This window comes from Schistocerca serialis, chromosome 5 (assembly GCF_023864345.2).
Source record: "Schistocerca serialis cubense isolate TAMUIC-IGC-003099 chromosome 5, iqSchSeri2.2, whole genome shotgun sequence".
Taxonomy (NCBI): domain Eukaryota; kingdom Metazoa; phylum Arthropoda; class Insecta; order Orthoptera; family Acrididae; genus Schistocerca; species Schistocerca serialis.
The window spans coordinates 788631267-788650607 of record NC_064642.1 but is presented as its reverse complement, the minus strand read 5'-3'; the positions used below and the strand labels follow the sequence as shown (position 1 = coordinate 788650607).

The following is a 19341-nucleotide window of genomic DNA, read 5'->3' as shown; positions in this document are numbered from 1 at the left end:
GGCGAGACACTTCGGGGCTTCATTTGGTTGGACTCTGGATAAATGGCTGTTTCATCCGTTCCATATCTGCATCACTTGTATACGGAAGCTCAGATCTCGTCCTGTTCGTGACACTTCCGAATGCCTTGAACATCGTATACCAGTGTCCGACGGTCGGACGTGATAGTCGTGTGAAAAAAGGCAACAGCAAAAAGAGAAAATCAAAAACGAACATCAAATGTGCGTCGAAATTATGGCGCAAGCCACACATGTCTATAGTTTTTTCTAAAATATACATGATCAAGGTTGTAAAGATCGTTTTGGAACACCAAACATACTGCTCTTGACTAGAAGAAGGGATCGATTGGTAGGACATGTTCTGAGGCATCAAGGAATCACCAATTTAGTATTGGAGGGCAGCGTGGAGGGTTAAAGAGACGAATACACTACGCATATTCAGAAGGATGTAGGTTGCAGTAGGTACTGGGAGATGAAGAAGCGCCGGCCGAAGTGGCCGTGCGGTTAAAGGCGCTGCAGTCTGGAACCGCAAGACCGCTACGGTCGCAGGTTCGAATCCTGCCTCGGGCATGGACGTTTGTGATGTCCTTAGGTTAGTTAGGTTTAACTAGTTCTAAGTTCTAGGGGACTAATGACCTCAGAAGTTGAGTCCCATAGTGCTCAGAGCCATTTGAACCATTTGATGAAGAAGCTTGCACAGGATAGAGTAGCATGGAGAGCTGCATCAAGCCAATCTCTGGACTGATGACCACAACAAACAACACATACTGCTCACGTAGAAATCTGTTCAAACGGAGCTATGATTTCTTTATAAATGAAGTGATCGACAGCCACAGGCGTCTAAGGGTTCCTAATATGTATCATGCCTGATTCCACCACAGTATGCGTTATATGTACATACACACAGATAAGACAAAACATTATAACTGCCAGTTTAATAGCGTTTTGGTCGTCCTTTGGAACGCAGTACAACAGCGATTCTGCGTGATAGGAATTGGAGAAGTCCTTGGTACGTTTCATGAGGCATGTGGCATCAGATGTTTACGCACACGTAAAGCAAATCCCCTGCGTGGAGCTAGCGCCCGATAGCTCCCGTATGTTTTGCATCCAATTTAGGTCATGCTAATTTGGTGTACTAGACCAAATTCACCTTCGTGGTCCACGGACCACTGTAGCATGATTCTGGCCTTTTGGCACGGACTGTTACGTTGCTGGGAGCTTCCATCGCCGTCAGGGAAGACGCCAAGCATGAACGGATGCAGTTAGTATGCAATAATATTCACGTACTCTGCGGAACTCGAATTTCCCTAGATTACTACCACGGCTCCTGTGGAAGCCGAGGTGAATGTTCCCCACATTATAATACCAGGCGGTGTATCCGAACACGACCATTGACTCATTTTACCAGGATTCATTTTACCCAGTTACACGTTTCTATTGCTCGACGGTCCCATCTCGATGATGCCGTGTCCATCGTTATGGTAATTGACGAAGTCGTTGAGTCAGCAGGGAACACATTGGGGTCGTCTGCTGCGAAGCCCCACGTTCAACAGTGTGCACTCAGCGGTGCTACTAGCTGCGTTTCCTGCACCACCGTTGTACTATCTCCTGAGATCCCCAACGGATGGCCGCCTATCCTACTCTGGAGCATGGGAAAGCTTCCGAACTTTGCGTTCTCTGATCCTATGACGAGGCGTGGTCGCCTAGAAGCACATTCTATACATTCTCGCGGCAGTAGCGCACGAACAGCCGACCAGCTTCGCCCTTGACAAGGTGCTCGGTCCCAGACGCTACACCAATCTTTAAATAACTGGAAGATGAATAGAAAAAACATGTACCTCTGATAGAAAATGATTCAAGTGTTCAGAAACAAAAACGTGTCATTCAGTGATGCTGATGGCATCAGTGTTTCAGAAGACACTCTTACGGTGGCTTATTGCGCTGACGGTTACTATAGTCACTACCTAGAAAAGTCTCGAAGCCTGATGTTGATAACGTCCTGCAGTGGTTTCAATTCGGACTTCCACAGACCCCTGATAATCAGATACTGAATTTACCTCACGAAAATTGTATGCCCTCGTAATTTACCTGCAAGGCGTTGCAATTACCAAGAGACGAGTTCCATAATCAAATGTGAATTAAATCTTCAGGGAATTGATGATTGATAGGAACGGACCACACGAAATATGGTGGATACGAATTTCTCTGGCAGAGAACATAAAAGAGGATTTCACTGCCTAGGCAAGTGGTAAAGCGTAACTAGGGATCAAAAGGTCGTGACACATCTGATAACGATCAAGATCGGTAACCGCCTATATTAAATGTCACCTTTGACTTAAAAGCAGTTGCATCGGTTTATATACGACACACGTTTCACTAACTCAGTTGCATATGGAAATGGCCACAGGACGAAACTGTCCAGCGATATAATGCATGATGCAGACAAGTTCACATGTATAATAATTCTGTTTCAGCTATTCATTGATTCTAATGTTATGCACAGGCTTTATGCAATAATGTTTTGCGTATACTGTGTTTTACCTAATTTGGTGACAATGGATTTGTAGTGACCGGTTATACATTCTCAAGAATTTTTTTTTAGAAGTGTTTAAGTTTCCTCATTACTGGAGATTATAATATCTGCGTTGTCAGCAAAGAGAACTATTTGCGTTTCTTGGACACATGGTTTATACAGTGTATTTTGCTATTACAGTTAGCAGTATGAAATGGAACAGGCAATTAGGGACGGTGTTATGAAGGCGAATGACTGACGTCAGTTTATTGGGAGAATTTTAGGAAAGTGTCGCTCACGACTTAAGGAGACCGCCTATAGAACACCAGCGCGAACCATTCGTGACTACTGATAGAGTCTTAGGTGTCCCCGCAAGGTTGGGTTAAAGAAAGGCATCGAAGCAATTCAGAGGCAGGCAGCTAGATTTCTCACTGCTAGGTTCGATCAACACCCGAATATAACGGAGATGCCTCGTGAACTCAAGTCGGAATCTATGGAGGAAGGACGATGTTCTTTTCGTGGACCACGATTAAGAGAACTTAGGGAATCGGCATTTGAAGCGGACTGCAGACGGATTCTACTGCCGCCATAATACACTGAAGACCTAAAGAAACTGGTACACCTGCCTAAAATCGTGTAGGGCTCTCAGCGAACACGCAGAAATGCCGCAACACGACGTGGCGTGGACTCGACTAAATGTCTGAAGTAGTGCTGGAGGGAACTGACACCATGAATGCTACAGGGCTGCCCATAAATCCGTAAGACTATGAGGGGGTGGAGATCTCTTATGAACTGCACGTTGCAAGGCACCACAGATTACTCAATAATGTTCGTGTCTGGGGAGTGGTGGTCAGCGGAAGTGTTTAAATTCAGAAGACTGTTTCTCGAGCCCATCTGTGGCATTCCTGGCGTGTCCTGCTGGAATTGCCCAAGCCCATCGGAATGCACAATGGACATAAATAGACGCAGGTGATCAGTCAGGATGCTTGCGTACGTGTCACCTGTCAGAGTTGTATCTAGACCTATCAGGAGTCCCATACCACTCCAAGTGTACACGCTCAACACCATTACAGAGACACCACCAACTTGAACAGTCCCCTGCTGACATGCAGGGTCCTTGGATTCATGAAGCTGTCTCCACACCTGTACACGTCCATCTGCTCGATACAATTTGAAACGAGGCGCGTCCAACCAGGCAAGATGTTTCCACTCATCAACAGTCCACTGTCGGTGCTGACGGGCCCAGGCGATGCGTAAAGCTTTGTGCCGTGCAGTCATGAAGGGTATACGAGTGGGCCTTCGCCTCCAACAAACCATATCGATGATGTTTCGTCGAATGGTTAGCACGGTGACACTTGTTGATGGCCCATCATTGAAATCTGCAGCAATTTGCGGAAGGTTTGCACTTCTGTCACGTTGAACGATTCTCTTCAGTTGTCGTTGGTCCCGTTCTTCCAGGAACTTTTTCCGCCCGCAGTGATGTGGGACATTTGCTGTTTTACCGGATTCACGGTACAGTAGTGACATGGTCGCACGAGAAAATCCCCTCTTCATCACTACCTCGCAGATGCTGTGACCCATCGCTCGTGCGCCGACTGTAACACCACGTTCAGGCTCACTTAAATCTTGATCACCTGCCGTTGTAGCAGCAGTAACCGATCTAACAACTGCGCCAGACACTTGTTGTCTTATATGGGCATTGCCGACATTAGAGCGGTATTCTGGTTGTTTACATATCTCTGTATTTGAATACACATGTCTATACGAGTTTCTTTGGGGCTTCAGTGTAATACTTGCATCGTCAACAAAGAGAACTGTTTGTGTTTCTTGGATCTATGATAGAGTGTTTGTACTATTTATGTTATTAGAGGTAGCAGTATAAAATCGAATAGGCAAGTAAGAGCGATGGTTTGAATATGAATAATCGCTTCGGTTTATTGCGAGAATTTTAGGAAAGTATCGATCATCTGCTAAGGAGACCACATATAGAACACTAGTGCGACCCATTCATGACTGGTTGAGTGTTAGGTGTCCCCGCAAGGACGGATTAAAGGAAGACATGGAAGCAGTTCAGAGGCGGTCTGCTAGATATGTCACGGGTGGATTAGATCAACACGCGAATATAACGGAGGTCCTTTGTGAACTCAGGTCAGAATCCATAGAGGGAAGTCGATGTTCTTTTCTCGGACCTCTATTGAGAGAAATTGGGAATCGGCATTTAAAGCGGGCTGCAGACGTATTCTGATGTCGCCAACGTGTATTTCGCATAAGGAACTCAAAGACCAGGGCTCTTAAGGAGGCATACAGAGAGTCCTTTTCCCTCTCTCTGTTTCAACGAGGAACAGGAAAGGAAATGACTGCTAGCGGTCCTAGGAATTCCGCCGCCCCGTTCGCTTAATGCATCATTCGGTTGCTTGCGAAGCATGTATGTAGATGTAGACAGGTACAATTGAAGGGGTCGAAATGAAACAAGCAAATACTGTAAATAACCAATACGAGAACTAATGTTTTACCTGACATGATGCATTAAAACTGAATACATGAACATCCATGAAATTATAACAGACTCCCTGAGGACCAAAAGTGCAGATGTGCAGTCGAGGACAAACGCACAAAAACAAGTGCTTCATATCTCCACTATTCTTGTGGAGGCAACATTCAGCAAATCGTCTCATCAACACCCGTACACGTTCAAAAACCCTCAGGCCAGTTCCAAATACGCTGACAAACCATCAAGAATCCATACTTGGAGCTCATCGACACGGTCAGCAGTCCTGGAATTCATCAAAGCTGAATAATATTCTAGTAGAATAAAATCCAACGCTTTTCAAGTAAGAGAACTTGCAGGCCACGGCATTGGCGAAGCTCGACCAGTACTCTTGTTGTCGAAGATTCGTACTACGTAGTGCCGAACACACGCCTGGAAGTGTACCTGTGCACCATCATGCATGTGCCACATATTCTTGCTTTCACATGAGGAGTATCGTGCAAATAGTCGAATACCTTATATTGCAGGAAATGAAGGTAAACGCAGCACCAACACGTCAGCCAGGTAGGTAATGCGGCAATACCGAGGAAACCATTGGTTTCTGGGTCTATGTTTATTATGGTTACTTGCTTGTTTTGCCTGCAGTCAAACACCATGTACACTACTGGCCACTAAAATAGCTACACCACGAAGATGACGTGCTACAGACGCGATATTTAACCGACAGGAAGAAGATGCTGGTATGTGCAAATGATTAGCTTCTCAGAGCATTCACACAAGGTTGCCGCCGGTGGCGACACCTACAACCTGCTGACATGAGGAAAGTTTCCAACCGATTTCTCATACACAAAGAGCAGTTGACCGGCGTTCCCTGGTGAAACGTTGTTGTGATGCCCCGTGCAAGGAGGAGAAATGCGTACCATCACGTTTCCGACTTTGATAAAGGTCGGATTGTAGCCTATCGCGATTGGGGTTTGTCGTATCACGATAGTGCTGCTCGCGTTGGTCGAGATCCAGTGACTGTTAGCAGAATATGGAATCGATGAGTTCAGTAGGGTAATACGGAACGCTGCGCTGGATACCAACGGCCTCGTATCACTAGCAGTCGAGATGACAGGCATCTTATCCGCGTGGCTATAACGGACCGCGCAGCCACGTATCGTTCCCTGATTCAACAGATGGGGACGTTTACAAGACAACAACCATCTGCACGAACAGTTCGACGACGTTTGCAGCATCATGGACTATCAGCTCGGAGACCATGGCTGCGGCTACCCTTGACGGTGAATCACAGACAGGAGCGCCTGCGATGGTGAACTCAACGACGAACCTGGGTGCACGAATGGCAAAACGTCATTTTCTCGGATGAATCGAGGTTCTGTTTACAGCATCATGATGGTCGTATCCGTGTTTGGCGACGTCGCGGTGAACGCACATTGGAAGCGTGTATTAGTCATCGCCATACTGGCGTATCACCCTGCGTGATAGTATGGGGTGCCATTGGTTACACGTCTCGGTCACCTCTTGTTGGCATTGACGGCACTTTGAACAGTGGACGTTACATTTCAGATGTGTTACGACCCGTGGCTCTACCCTTCATTCGATCCCTGCAAAACCCTACATTTCAGCAGGATAATGCACAACCGCATGTTGCACGTCCTGTACGGGCCTTTCTGGATACAGAAAATGTTCGACTGCTGCCCTGGCAAGCACATTCTCCAGATCTCTCACCAATTGAAAACGTCTGGTCAGTGGTGGCCGAGCCACTGGCTCGTCACAATACGCTACTGTTAATGAACTGTGGTATCGTGTTGAAGCTGCATGGGCAGCTGTGCATGTACACGCCATCCAAGCTCTGTTTGACTCATTGCCCAGGCGTATCAAGGACGTTATTATTGTTCTGGGTACTCATTTATCAGGATCTATGCACCCAAATTGTGTGAAAATGTACTCACATGTTCTAGTATATTTGTCCAATGAATACCCGTTTATCATCTGCATTTCTTCTTGGTGTTGCAATTTTAATGGCCAGTACTGTATATGACAGGAACAGGAGGAGACCGGATATCGATCCCTGTGGCGCACCTCTAGTGAATATTCCGCATTCTAAGAACGCTACTTCGATGCGTGCGCTCTGCACGTAGCGATACGGACTGCTTACCGGCGCTCGTTGTGTTGTCACGCAGGGCCAGTACACGACCAAGAGCGACGTGTGGTCGTTCGGCGTGACGCTGTGGGAGGTGCTGACGCTGGCGCGCCGGCGGCCGCTGGAGCCGCTGTCGGACGCGCAGGTGCTGGCCGAGCTGGCGCGCCTCGGGGACGACGACAGCGACGTGGACGGGTGCGCGCTGCCGCTGCCGCTGGCGCCGCCCCCGCGCTGCTCCAGCGACGTGCTGGACCTGCTGGACGAGTGCCGCCGCCGGCACGCCGCCCACCGGCCCTCCTTCCGCGAGATCCACCTCTTCCTGCAGCGCAAGACGCTCGGCTACGTGCCCCGCGCCGCCTCCTGATCGCCTCGCCTCGCCTGCTAGTGCTGTGGACGCTCGTGCGCAGCTGTCATTTTGTACGACCTACATTCGGGTACTTCTTCTGGAGATCTGGACTCGCTGTGATACGAGATGCTGCCTAAAAGTTTGAGGAACTCCTGCTTCCCACTGTGGACAGACCTGAGCCATCGATTATTTTCTTGTTTTGAATCGATGTACGGAGCTGAATAATTACTCCAGACCCACTTTACAGTGTATCACATGTTCTCACTGTCTATATGTGGTGATTCTTTAAATTTCTAGTCACTTGTTATCTGGCAACTTTTCATCAGTTTTTCGGTGTTACTTTCGCGTTCTACCGAAGAGAAATTTTTATCAAAGAATCCCTGACACAATCATTTGTACTGGTAACTGTTATAGGGAACATTTGACGGTGACGCCAACACTTACACCTCTCCATTGTGAAGAAGTATGGACGAAAACTTTAATACTAATGGACTCACAAAGAGATTTGGAATCCCTCGAATTATGGGAATTACTTGCGCTGAAGGTAATCCTCGTAACTTTTCGGTAGTAGCTCACTCACTACATGCACATATCTTTTTTTACTAGTGACGAAGAGTAATCCCTTCTACTCGGTCACCACATAGTGATGTTAAGATATATTCAAAATGTAACACTTGTTTCAGGCCGTGAAAACGGGCGAAAAATTATCTCACGACCACTGTAATCTGACTCCTCTCGTAATTATCACCAGATAATAAGTAGCAGCGTAAATGCATTGAGAAAAAGTAGCAGCAGTACTTGAAAGAAGAGGACTTTTATACATAACCATTCGATGCTTATCGGTAACTTCTCCGATGTTTTTATTTCCCGTAACGGCAATTGCTTTTATAACTTGTTTGCTAAGACAAGACTGTATGATCTTGGAACGCCGAAATCCGAAGAGACTGGTTGTAGAAAGAGCTGTAATGTTTGCATTCACTCCTTCATCTGGAGGAGTTTGTGTGGAAACCAAACTTAAAACCAGTATACTTTACGGTAATCCATTCACCACTTTAGCACAAGAGATGCAAATGAGCCTTCTTGTCGCTTACAGTAGACTATTCAGAAACTTCAGTCTTCTTTCTGACCTGTATTCCGTTCATTTCATCTCGAAATTAACTCTGAATTTTGCATTTGTACCTACTTTTCCTGTCCTAACCAAGCATACATTAAATTCTACTTTTCGTCATTAACTTAAGTAAACCAGTCTGTGAGTATTTTGTTAAATTATGTATTGATCTTACTTTGACTCGTGAATATGAAAATTAAATTATAACGCTTTAGGTTTCAAGAATTTAAACAATCAGTGATGACATTAACAATTATCTGTGATAAAATAATACTAGTTATCAGATTGCACTTCTCTTAGGAAACTCATGTATGAGAATGTCGCCTTTTAAAGAGCAGTATTCTCTTCTTGTTGTTTTTAGTGTTGTTAGAGGACCAATGTTATCAGTTATCGATACGATATGCCGCTTCTGTACTTCAACACGCTCTGAAAACAAATACTGTTCTCTTTCAGGTTAACCTTTGAAATGCTCCTGTTTAAACATGTACCTCGGCAGTAGAATTTCCTGTTCTGTAGAGAAACTTCAATTTGTTAGTATTCCTTTCCATCCTCCGTATTTATATCGAGTACCTGCTGGCAACCATCTCTGAAATCGTTACTCTTTTCCTTCACTGATCTGTCCTGGAAGACACGCATCGCTAGAAGATTATTCTCCCAGGATTCGTTGATTTCGTTACGTTCAAGATTACCTTCGTTGATTTCGTTTCATTCGAGATTACCTTCGATTCTATTTTCATTCAAGGCAAACGAGTGCCATTATCATCATTTAACTCTCTAATATATTCCCAGTCGTTAATATTTGAGCTGTATTGCTGCTTTCTACTTAACACTTTGCATTCGGACGCTTTCTTTATTACACAGAAGTGAAAATATTATTTTGTTCTTTAGGTTTTAGCAATAAGTCTTCTTCGTAGCTTGAAGAGTGAATTCGTATTTGAATATATTTATGATAAGTGCTTTTGATTTGTAAATTATTTGTGAATAGGAAATATAACAGTTTCAGACTGGCCTAAATAGTGAATACGTGGTAAATAATTCACAAATGGTTATGAAATTGATAATTTGTGAATGTTAGGAAAAGGCAGTTTATTTCGTCAATTGCGTCAGTAAGTATGTAAATACAAAGGTCATTCAAATGAAAACCAGAATCCGTGGAACAATATCAAGAATCTTTTCTCGTTTTATGGGAATATTTTCTCGAACAATAATAACTACTCACTTTAAAATTACGTCTCTTCTCTAGAAATTTGGGGAAAAACATAGTATTGCGATGTGCGCCACATCATTTTCCTCTACCTATGATTAATCTGGATGTCCTTAGACGTTATCTCTTATTTATCACGTAAATCTGATACATGATTCACATCACGCATAAAGAAGATAGAAAAGAATGTCTTCATCCAAGCGTGACGCTTTCTGGGAATAAAACCTTCCAGTTTCCTTGTAACAGGAATATTAAGGTACTCAATTCATAATTATCATTGTACTATGCCTAGTGACATCAAAGATTAGTATTTTTGTTGCTTCCACTAAGATCCACTGGAGTGTCATACAAGATAATTTTGTATAAGACTGATGGGGAAAATCATTTTCTTAAAATGATTGTGACATTAGACCCAGAAGAAGGCCGCTGCAACCGTGGCCGAAACGTTGGTTTTTCTCCAGCAGCAGTAGTTTTATACATTATGACGCGGTACCATACTCAGAAACTTTTATGTCGATTGTGACACAGTGATTTGTGCTCATTAGGAATAAGTCATCGTGTGGAAGACTATTCTATAGTTTCATCTAGATGTCGTCTTAAAATAATACAAATGATCACACAGACCTCAATCGAGAGGCTGCAGACGAGGACATGTCTTTATTTGCCTTAACATTTCCTACAGATTACGGTGTAAAGGTACAAGAAGATGAAAGGAAATGAGAGGAACAGAATAAATAGGCGAATGAAAGCTGAGAGAGACGTACAGGTAGAGCTGGAGACTGACAAATACACAGACTCGGAAATGGATAGGGGACATGATGAACCATTGCAGGAGGAACAAAGTGTTATAGAAGGGGTGGGAGAGACAGAACTGGTGGGGCGTGATAGGTGTTTGGATAGCCTGGGGAATGTTAGAGAACAAGTAGGCAAATCAAACATGTTACAGAACGTAAGGATGCTGATGTATGGTGGGTAGGACAATAAAGGAGAACAGAAGTAGTTTTCAGACGATTTTTGACACATATTGATTACTCGCTCCGAGAGAAAACAACAATTCTGCTTACTAGTTCCTGCAACAACCTTTTTCGAATCATGATAAAAGATGGATCCGTAGGAGAAGGCTCTCACGCAACCGAAATATCACGGAAAAAGGAAACCCTGTAACAAAGCGACAGCTGCCCTAGTTTAGTAACATTGGCAAGTTATACGCCTTTCGACAGGTGCTGGACAACTTAACCGTTATATCTAATAAGTGCAAATATCGCCTCAGACAGCATTGAGTGAATGCTCCATTCCGTTCTAATATTTTGTAGGTTTGCTTGCTTCACTAAAATTTTGTTGCAACTTTGAACCTAATGGGTGCACTGTACAACACAATTTTTGTTAACTTCGGGTATGGCCTACTACGAAACCCATCTACCGTTTTCGGAGGGCTTTCAAGTTTTCAACTTAATTTATTTTTGCCGTGCAGATGTCTGGTTTTTCGTTTCAGTGGCTTTTGTATTTTGTTACTGACGTCTTTCTGTAAATATTGCTTGTTTGAATTATTAGGCCAAAGAGTATTCTAGTTATGAAACGACAAACCTGTCGTTACTTGTAATTTTCAGACGCAATAACTAAACATAAAACTACACGTTATACAGATATAGTCCTCAGAGCGATGTAATCAGTGGCAATATGAGCTGATAAATGTTTAAACTTTCACGGTAAATGTAGGGTTGTAATGAAGTATTTATTGATAATGCATTGTAGAAAATTGTACTGGTTGTATGAAGAAGTTTATTTTGTAATATATTGTAAATATCTAGTAGAGACGAGTGTAAATATGAAGAATAATATTTGTAACATCTGTCACTACTACTGCCGTCACTATTACTTACAAAAGCATGAGAAATTAACACTTTCCCAAGATGGAACCATTAAACCATGGTACCAGTATTGCAAACTGGCTCTCCTGTGGCCTCAGAAACGATTGTCATTCTTTGTTAAAGCATAGTCTACTGTCAAGTATTCTTTCATGAATTATTTTCTCCTGGTCCCTTTCACGTGGATCACTATATTTTCTACAGTAACAGATACAAACATTGCTAAAGTTGGAAAAATTACCGTTTCCTTTAAATAGTATTAACCTCATATTTTCTTGTTACCTCATGTCACTATTTTATGTTTTCCATATTCATGTGTTGCCGAAGTATGATTCCTACCATAAAAAATGTTGACATTATTTGCAAACAAACAGTAGCTGCAATGACAAGATATGCATGCACTACTTTGTAGCTACGGCCCCCACCCCATCCGTTTCTGCGCATTTTGTTTATACGTGTAGTCGCCCAACAGACACCTCCCCTATTCTGTTGGATGGAGTCTTGGATCACTCCTCAGTTTCCCATTCCTCGTTTCGACCCATACTGCTGCTTATGTTTTTTTCATTTAAGACCACACTGTATTGGATCAAAACGGAATTTGTTCTTTTTAGTTACTGAAATGTTGCGTTCATTTCAATAACATTTTAACGGGTAAACCAGTTACTTGATATGAGCATTTTCTGCTTGAGACAGTTTTTAAATTTACGTACGTACCGCATCGTTGCGTGCCGTCAACGTCACTGACTTGAAGTAACTTTACAGTGACAGGCCTCTTCCTATCTCTTAAACGCACTTCTTTATGTTCTGACAACTCTCCATTAGCGTGTATTCAAGTCTAATGCGACGACTGGTTTCAAGTGTTTCCTCAATCATGGGTGGCAGTAATAAACTTACAAGGAGGATAGTGAGAAAGTACTAATATTTTCGGAATTTTCTTTTCAAAATTTCACAGGAAACAAAGGTTGAATATGTTTATAAAGCTCATCTTTGTTTTTCATTTCCGTGAGGATCGTCAGCAAACAGTAAAGCTGAGGTGCTGTTGCGTAGCAAATCATTGTGTGGTGCAATGTTGGTAGTGGAGAATCATTATAAATTTGTAGCAATTTCTTCATATATGCACAGTGAATAGTATTTTTAATAGCGAGCCTGAAAAATGGAACTCATAAAATACGTATCTATTATATAGATAAACAACGATGTTAAAGGTTTTAGAGTGAATAATACTAATTACATGGAAATACGAAATGTTACTTTTGCAGCTGTATCATAGTGAAAAGTGAGACTTTTCACGATATTTCAATTATATTACGTGTTGTATCTAATGTTGCGTTACCTTTAAGAACTGTGGAAACCTGTACCATATTAATAATGTGGCACTCAACAGCTTGTTGAATTGGTAACATTGTATGCCACATGTTTAACTTTTGGTTTCTACCTCAAAGGACGCAAAATCTCTCAAAGACTTCCTAGTAACCAAGAGACTGTCAGAAAGTGTTGAGACATTGCATGCAGGTAACGGTTTATCGTACAACACTAAATAAACTTATTTCTTGTCTGATTAAAATATAAGCACAAATTATGTTGAGTGAATACATACGCTGTCATAAAAAGATAAACTGTTTTGTTATTACACTGTTCACAAACAATAGAAAAATAAAGTCATAAATGAGTTAAATATCGCTTTCTACAAGAAAAAACTGTTGTCTTTCATCTAAGTAATAGTACACCTTTTAAACAGAATCCTTTTCAATTAGCTCATAATCAGTGGACATCAAGGTTACGCCAATCAGAGTGTGTATATTTCTTAAGTTTCTGAATTCACTCAGAATATTTCTTAACATTTTTAAAGTTCCTATAAGTGGGCGTCAAATTTTTATCCTGTCACCGAGCTGCTCGTTGCTCGCCGACATGAACGACCGATGATAAAGCACACCCACCGTATTTTACCGGCCCATTTAGCCTACACCATCGGTGCTCGGTGTACTGCTCCATACTGTGATGTCGTCAGCCAGACGACCACACCGCCGCCTTAGAGATCGATCCGCCGGATGCGATTCTCGCGATAAATGGAACGGAAGAACGGCTGTGCTAGCCAAAGAGTACACAGCCAGTCGCAGTACGTATGCTCGCCGTGAAGCGCCGCTAGGCCACTTCATGTGCAGCAGGAGAGAAGTGCAGTTGTGCCAGTCTGCAATTCTTAGCCACGTTCAGTGGTCAGCCAACACCGATGTTAGTAATCGTCTGCAGCTCAGTCATTTCTGCCATCAGATCTTTGTAGCTCCGTTCCTAGTTAGTCTTCAAATTCACTGGATCCGACATTCAAGAGATTAATTCGTCACTGCAAGGTTTGTGACTTGTAAATTATGTCATTCCAGAGACGCTTATTCTAGTCGCGTCCTCTGTAATTCTCAACCAACTGATCATGGACTACAGCAAAGTTAAGTAATAAATACTTTCTAATTTTGTACTCCTGCTAATTAATTGTGTTTTCCTGTTGTAGCTACCAAGCAGTCTTGGCATAGAAGAACCCACGTTTCCACCTCTTTGGCTACCTCTTATTTGCCACCTCATGTTGATGGACTCGATTATGGTGGAAGATCGAGAGCCATCAGATACGACCCTTGCTGGACAGTGATATCGAGTTGTGTGTTTTGAGCTCCGACCATCGCCGTATGTCCCGAAACTTGGACTGTGACTGGCTGCTTGAAGGTCACCGTAGCAGTGCCGTGTTTGCACCTCCTTACGCAGTTCCTCATGCATCATACGTCTACTTCTGCATTGCTGTTTACATTTGTACTACCCTAACGTTCCTGGCAGAGGGTGTGTGTGTGTATTGTGTATTGAACCGGAGACCTAGAAACCACGGAGAGGCTTCGCCCCGCCGTAGCCCTCAGTGGTTCACAACACCATAACAGTCCATGGCAGTCCACCCACACCACCGCCGCCCGACACCGAACTCATGGTTCGTCTCCCAGTGGGCCATCCACCCCCCAACCCCCCACGTCTCGTATCAGACGAGTGTAACCCCAAATGTTTGCGTGGTTGAGTAAGTATGGTGTACGCGTAGGTGCAAACACTGTTTGAGCAGCAATCGCCGACATAGTGTAACTGAGGCGGGATAAGTAGAACCAGCCCGCATTCACCAAGGCAGATGGAAAACCGCCTTCAAAACCATCCACAATCTGGCCGGCATACCGGACCTCGACACTAATCCACTGTGCCGTTTCGTGCCGGCGACCAGCACGCCTTCCCGCTCGGGAAGCGTGGCTAGCCGGGTGGGTTCTGGCAGAGGGTACTTCTCGTTGCACCACATGGTGTTAGAGATTATTTCCATACGGAGTCCGAGAAAATTGACTTCTTAAATGCTTCTGTGCAGGCTGTGATTAATTTAACATATTCTTTGTCATCACTGTAGGAGCGATATGCTGGAGGCTGTAGTATTCTGAGGTACCAAAACTCATAGAATACCTCCAAATATCTTGTCGGATCTCCTTTTGCCCATCGTAGTGTAGGAACTCGAAGTGGTATGAACTCAACATGTCGTTGGAAGATGAATTATTGAGCCACGCTGCTTCTATAGTCGTCCTTAATTGCCAAAGTGTTGTCGGTGCAGGATTTTGTGCGCGAACTGACCTCTCGATAATGTTCCATAAATGTTCGATGGGATTCATGGGGGGTGATCTGGGTGGCCAAATCATCCGCTCTAACTGTCCAGTGTTCTCCAAACAACTAACTGCGAACAATTGTTGCCTGTTGACATGGCACATTGTCACCCATAAAAATTCCATCATCGTTCCGCTGCAGATGGTTCCTAGTAGCCGAACATAATCATTTCCATTCCATGTAAACACACCCCGCACTATTATGGAGCCACCACCAACTTGCACAGTGCCCTGTGGACAACCTGGATCCATGGCTTCGTGGGGTATGTGCCACACTCGTACCCTACCATCAGCTGGTACCAACTCAAGTCCGGACTCGTCTGACCAAGCCATAGTTTTCCATTCGTCTATGGCCCAACCGATATCGTCACGAGCCCATAAGAGGCGACGCAGGTAATGTCGTCTTGTTATCATAGGCGCTCGTGTCTGACATCTGCAGCCATTCCCCATTAACGGCAGTTATCGTCGCAGTACCGCAGTGCCGCAGTACCCCAACGGACATCTACACCTACATCTACATACTCTGCAAGCCACCTGACGCTGTGTGGCGGAGGCTACCTTGAGTACCTCTATCGGTTCTCTCTTCTGTTCCAGTTTCGTATTGTTCGTGGAAAGAAAGATTGTCGGTATGCCTCTATGTGAGCTCTAATCTCTCTGATTTTATCCTCATGGTCTCTTCGCGGGACATACGTAGGAGGGAGCAATATACTGCTTGACTCCTTCAACAAAAGCCCATACCGAGCTACTGAGCGTCTCTCTTGCAGAGTCTTCCACTGCAGTTTATCTATCATCTCTGTGACGCTTTCGCAAATACTAAATGATCCTGTAACGAAGCGCGCTGCCCTTCGTTGGATCTTCTCTATCTCTTCTATCAACCCTATCTAGTACGGATCCCACACTGGTAAGCAGTAATCAAGCAGTGAGCGAACAAGTGTACTGTAACCTACTTCCTTCGGACTGCAATTCCTTAGGATTCTTCCAATGGATCTCAGCCTGGAATCTGGTTTACCGTCGATTAATTTTATATGGTCATTCCATTTTAAATCACTCCTAATGCCTACTCCCAGATAATTTATGGAATTAACTGCTTCCATTTGCTGACCTGCTATATTGAAGTTAAATGATAAAGGATCTTTCTTTCTATGTATTCGCAGCACATTACACTTGTCTACATTGAGATTCAATTGCCATTTCCTGCACCATGCGTCAATTCGTTGCAGATCCTCCTGCATTTCAGTAAAATTTTTCATTGTTACAACCTGTAGACATACTACAGTATCACCCGCGGAAGGCCTCAGTGAACTTCCGATGTTATCCACAAGGTCATATATATATACAGGGTGTGTCACCTAACGTTACCGTTGGATATATTTCGTAAATCACATCAAATACTGACGAACCGATTCCACAGACCGAACGTGAGGAGAGGGGCTAGTGTAATTTTTTAATATAAACCATACAAAAATGCGCGGAAGTATGTTCTTTAACACAAACCTACGTTTTTTTAAAATGGAACCACGTTAGTTTTGTTAGCACATCTGAACATATAAACAAATACGTAATTAGTGCCGTTTGTTGCATTGTAAAATGTTAATTACATCCGGAGATATTGTAACCTAAATTTGACGCTTGAAACCTCCGACGTTCATTTGCGTGTTGTAACAAACACGGGCCACGGTCGGCGAGCAGCATCTGCAGGGACATATTTACGATGACGACCGTGTTTAAGAGTGTGGCTGTAGTGCACTGTTGTGGTTTGGTCTAGCTGTCGCAGTGTCCGCATGTAGCGCTTGCTGCTACTGTTATTCTGCATTCGTCTCCGCACGCAGACCAACTGTAGTACACCGTGTTACCAGACGTATGTGATAGTGTGTTGTAGAACTGTGACCATGGCGTATTCGAACTCTGAAAAGGCAGAGATGATACTCATCTATGGCGAGTGTCGACGAAATGCAGCTGAAGCCTGCAGGGTGTATGCAGAACGGTACTCGGACAGGAGCATCCAACGTGCCGCACATTGCAAAACATCTACCGCCAACTGTATGCAACAGGTGTGGTCGTAGCACGCAAACGGGTCCGTAACAGGCCCATCACAGGAGAAGCGGGTGCAGTTGGTGTGTTGGCTGCTGTTGCCATGAACCCACACATGAGTACACGGGACATTGCGACAGCCGGTGGACTGAGTCAAGTAGTGTCATGCGCATACTGCATCGTCACCGCTTTCACCGGTTTCATGTGTCGCTACATCAGCAATTACATGGTGATGACTTTAATCATCGAGTGCAATTCTGTCAATGGACATTAACAGAGAATGCGTTGCAGTTCTACCTGTTTACCGATGAAGCGGGTTTCATAAACCACGGAGCAGTGAATCTACGGAACATGCATTACTGGTCCTTGGACAATCCTCGCTGGGTCAGACAGGTAGAGCGACAGCGACCGTGGACTGTAAATGTATGGTGCGGAATCATTGGCGACCACCTCATTGGTCCTCACTTCATTGCAGAGGCCCAAACAGCTGCAAACATCGCGTTTCTACAGAATGATCTGCCAACGTTGCTCGAAAATGTCCCACTGGAAACGCGTCGACGTATGTGGTATCAGCATGATGGTGCACCTGCACATTCCGCAGTTAACACTAGCCTGACCCTTGACAGGATGTTCGACGGGCGTTTCATAGGACGTGGAGGACGCATAAATTGGCCAGTCCGTTCTCCTGATCTTACACCTCTGGACTTCTTTCTATGGGGTACGTTAAAGGGGAATGTGTACCATGAAGTGCCTACAACCCCAGAGGATATGAAACAACGTATTGTGGCAACCTGCGGCGACATTACACCAGATGCACTGCGGCGTGTACGACATTAATTACGTCACAGACTACAATTGTGTGCAGCAAATGATGGCCACCACATTAAACATCTATTGGCCTGACATGTCGGGACACACTCTATTCCACTCCGTAATTGAAAACGGAAACCACATGTGTACGTGTACCTCACCCCTCATGGTAATGTACATGCGCGTCAGTAAAAAAGACCAATAAAAAGGTGTTAGCATGTAGATGAAATGTGCTGTTCCAGTCTCTTCCGTACCTAAGGTCCATCACCGTTCCCTTTGGATCCCTACGTAATTCGGTGCTCACCGATACACACGATCGAACAGCGAAGGAGTGGTACTCAAGCGTCAACTTTAGGTTACAATATCTCCGGATGTAATTAACATTTTACAATGCAACAAACGGCACTGATTACGTATTTGTTTATATGTTCAGATGTGCTAACAAAGCTAACGGGGTTCCATTTAAAAAAAAACGTAGGTTTGTGTTAAAAAACATACTTCCGTGCATTTTTTAATGGTTTGTATTAACCAATTACACTAGCCCCTCTCCTCACGTTTGGTCTGTGGAATCGATTTGTCAGTATTTGATGTGGTTTACGAAATATATCCAACGGTAATGTTAGGTGAGTCACCCTGTATATATATATATATATATATATATATATATACTCCTGGAAATTGAAATAAGAACACCGTGAATTCATTGTCCCAGGAAGGGGAAACTTTATTGACACATTCCTGGGGTCAGATACATCACATGATCACACTGACAGAACCACAGGCACATAGACACAGGCAACAGAGCATGCACAATGTCGGCACTAGTACAGTGTATATCCACCTTTCGCAGCAATGCAGGCTGCTATTCTCCCATGGAGACGATCGTAGAGATCCTGGATGTAGTCCTGTGGAACGGCTTGCCATGCCATTTCCACCTGGCGCCTCAGTTGGACCAGCGTTCGTGCTGGACGTGCAGACCGCGTGAGACGACGCTTCATCCAGTCCCAAACATGCTAAATGGGGGACAGATCCGGAGATCTTGCTGGCCAGGGTAGTTGACTTACACCTTCTAGAGCACGTTGGGTGGCACGGGATACATGCGGACGTGCATTGTCCTGTTGGAACAGCAAGTTCCCTTGCCGGTCTAGGAATGGTAGAACGATGGGTTCGAT

The 19341-nt window shown here is 44.1% G+C and overlaps 1 protein-coding gene across 1 annotated transcript in view; it reads left to right on the top strand.

Annotated features, from left to right (window-relative positions):
• Positions 1-13341, top strand: part of LOC126481123 (discoidin domain-containing receptor tyrosine kinase B-like) — a 255085-nt gene extending 241744 nt beyond the window's left edge. Inside the window, exon 16 of the mRNA XM_050104660.1 lies at positions 7184-13341. Within this exon, the coding sequence (XP_049960617.1) occupies positions 7184-7507 (324 nt within the window). The 3' untranslated portion in view covers positions 7508-13341. The remainder of the gene's footprint in view (positions 1-7183) is intronic.
• The last annotated feature ends 6000 nt before the right edge of the window (positions 13342-19341 follow it).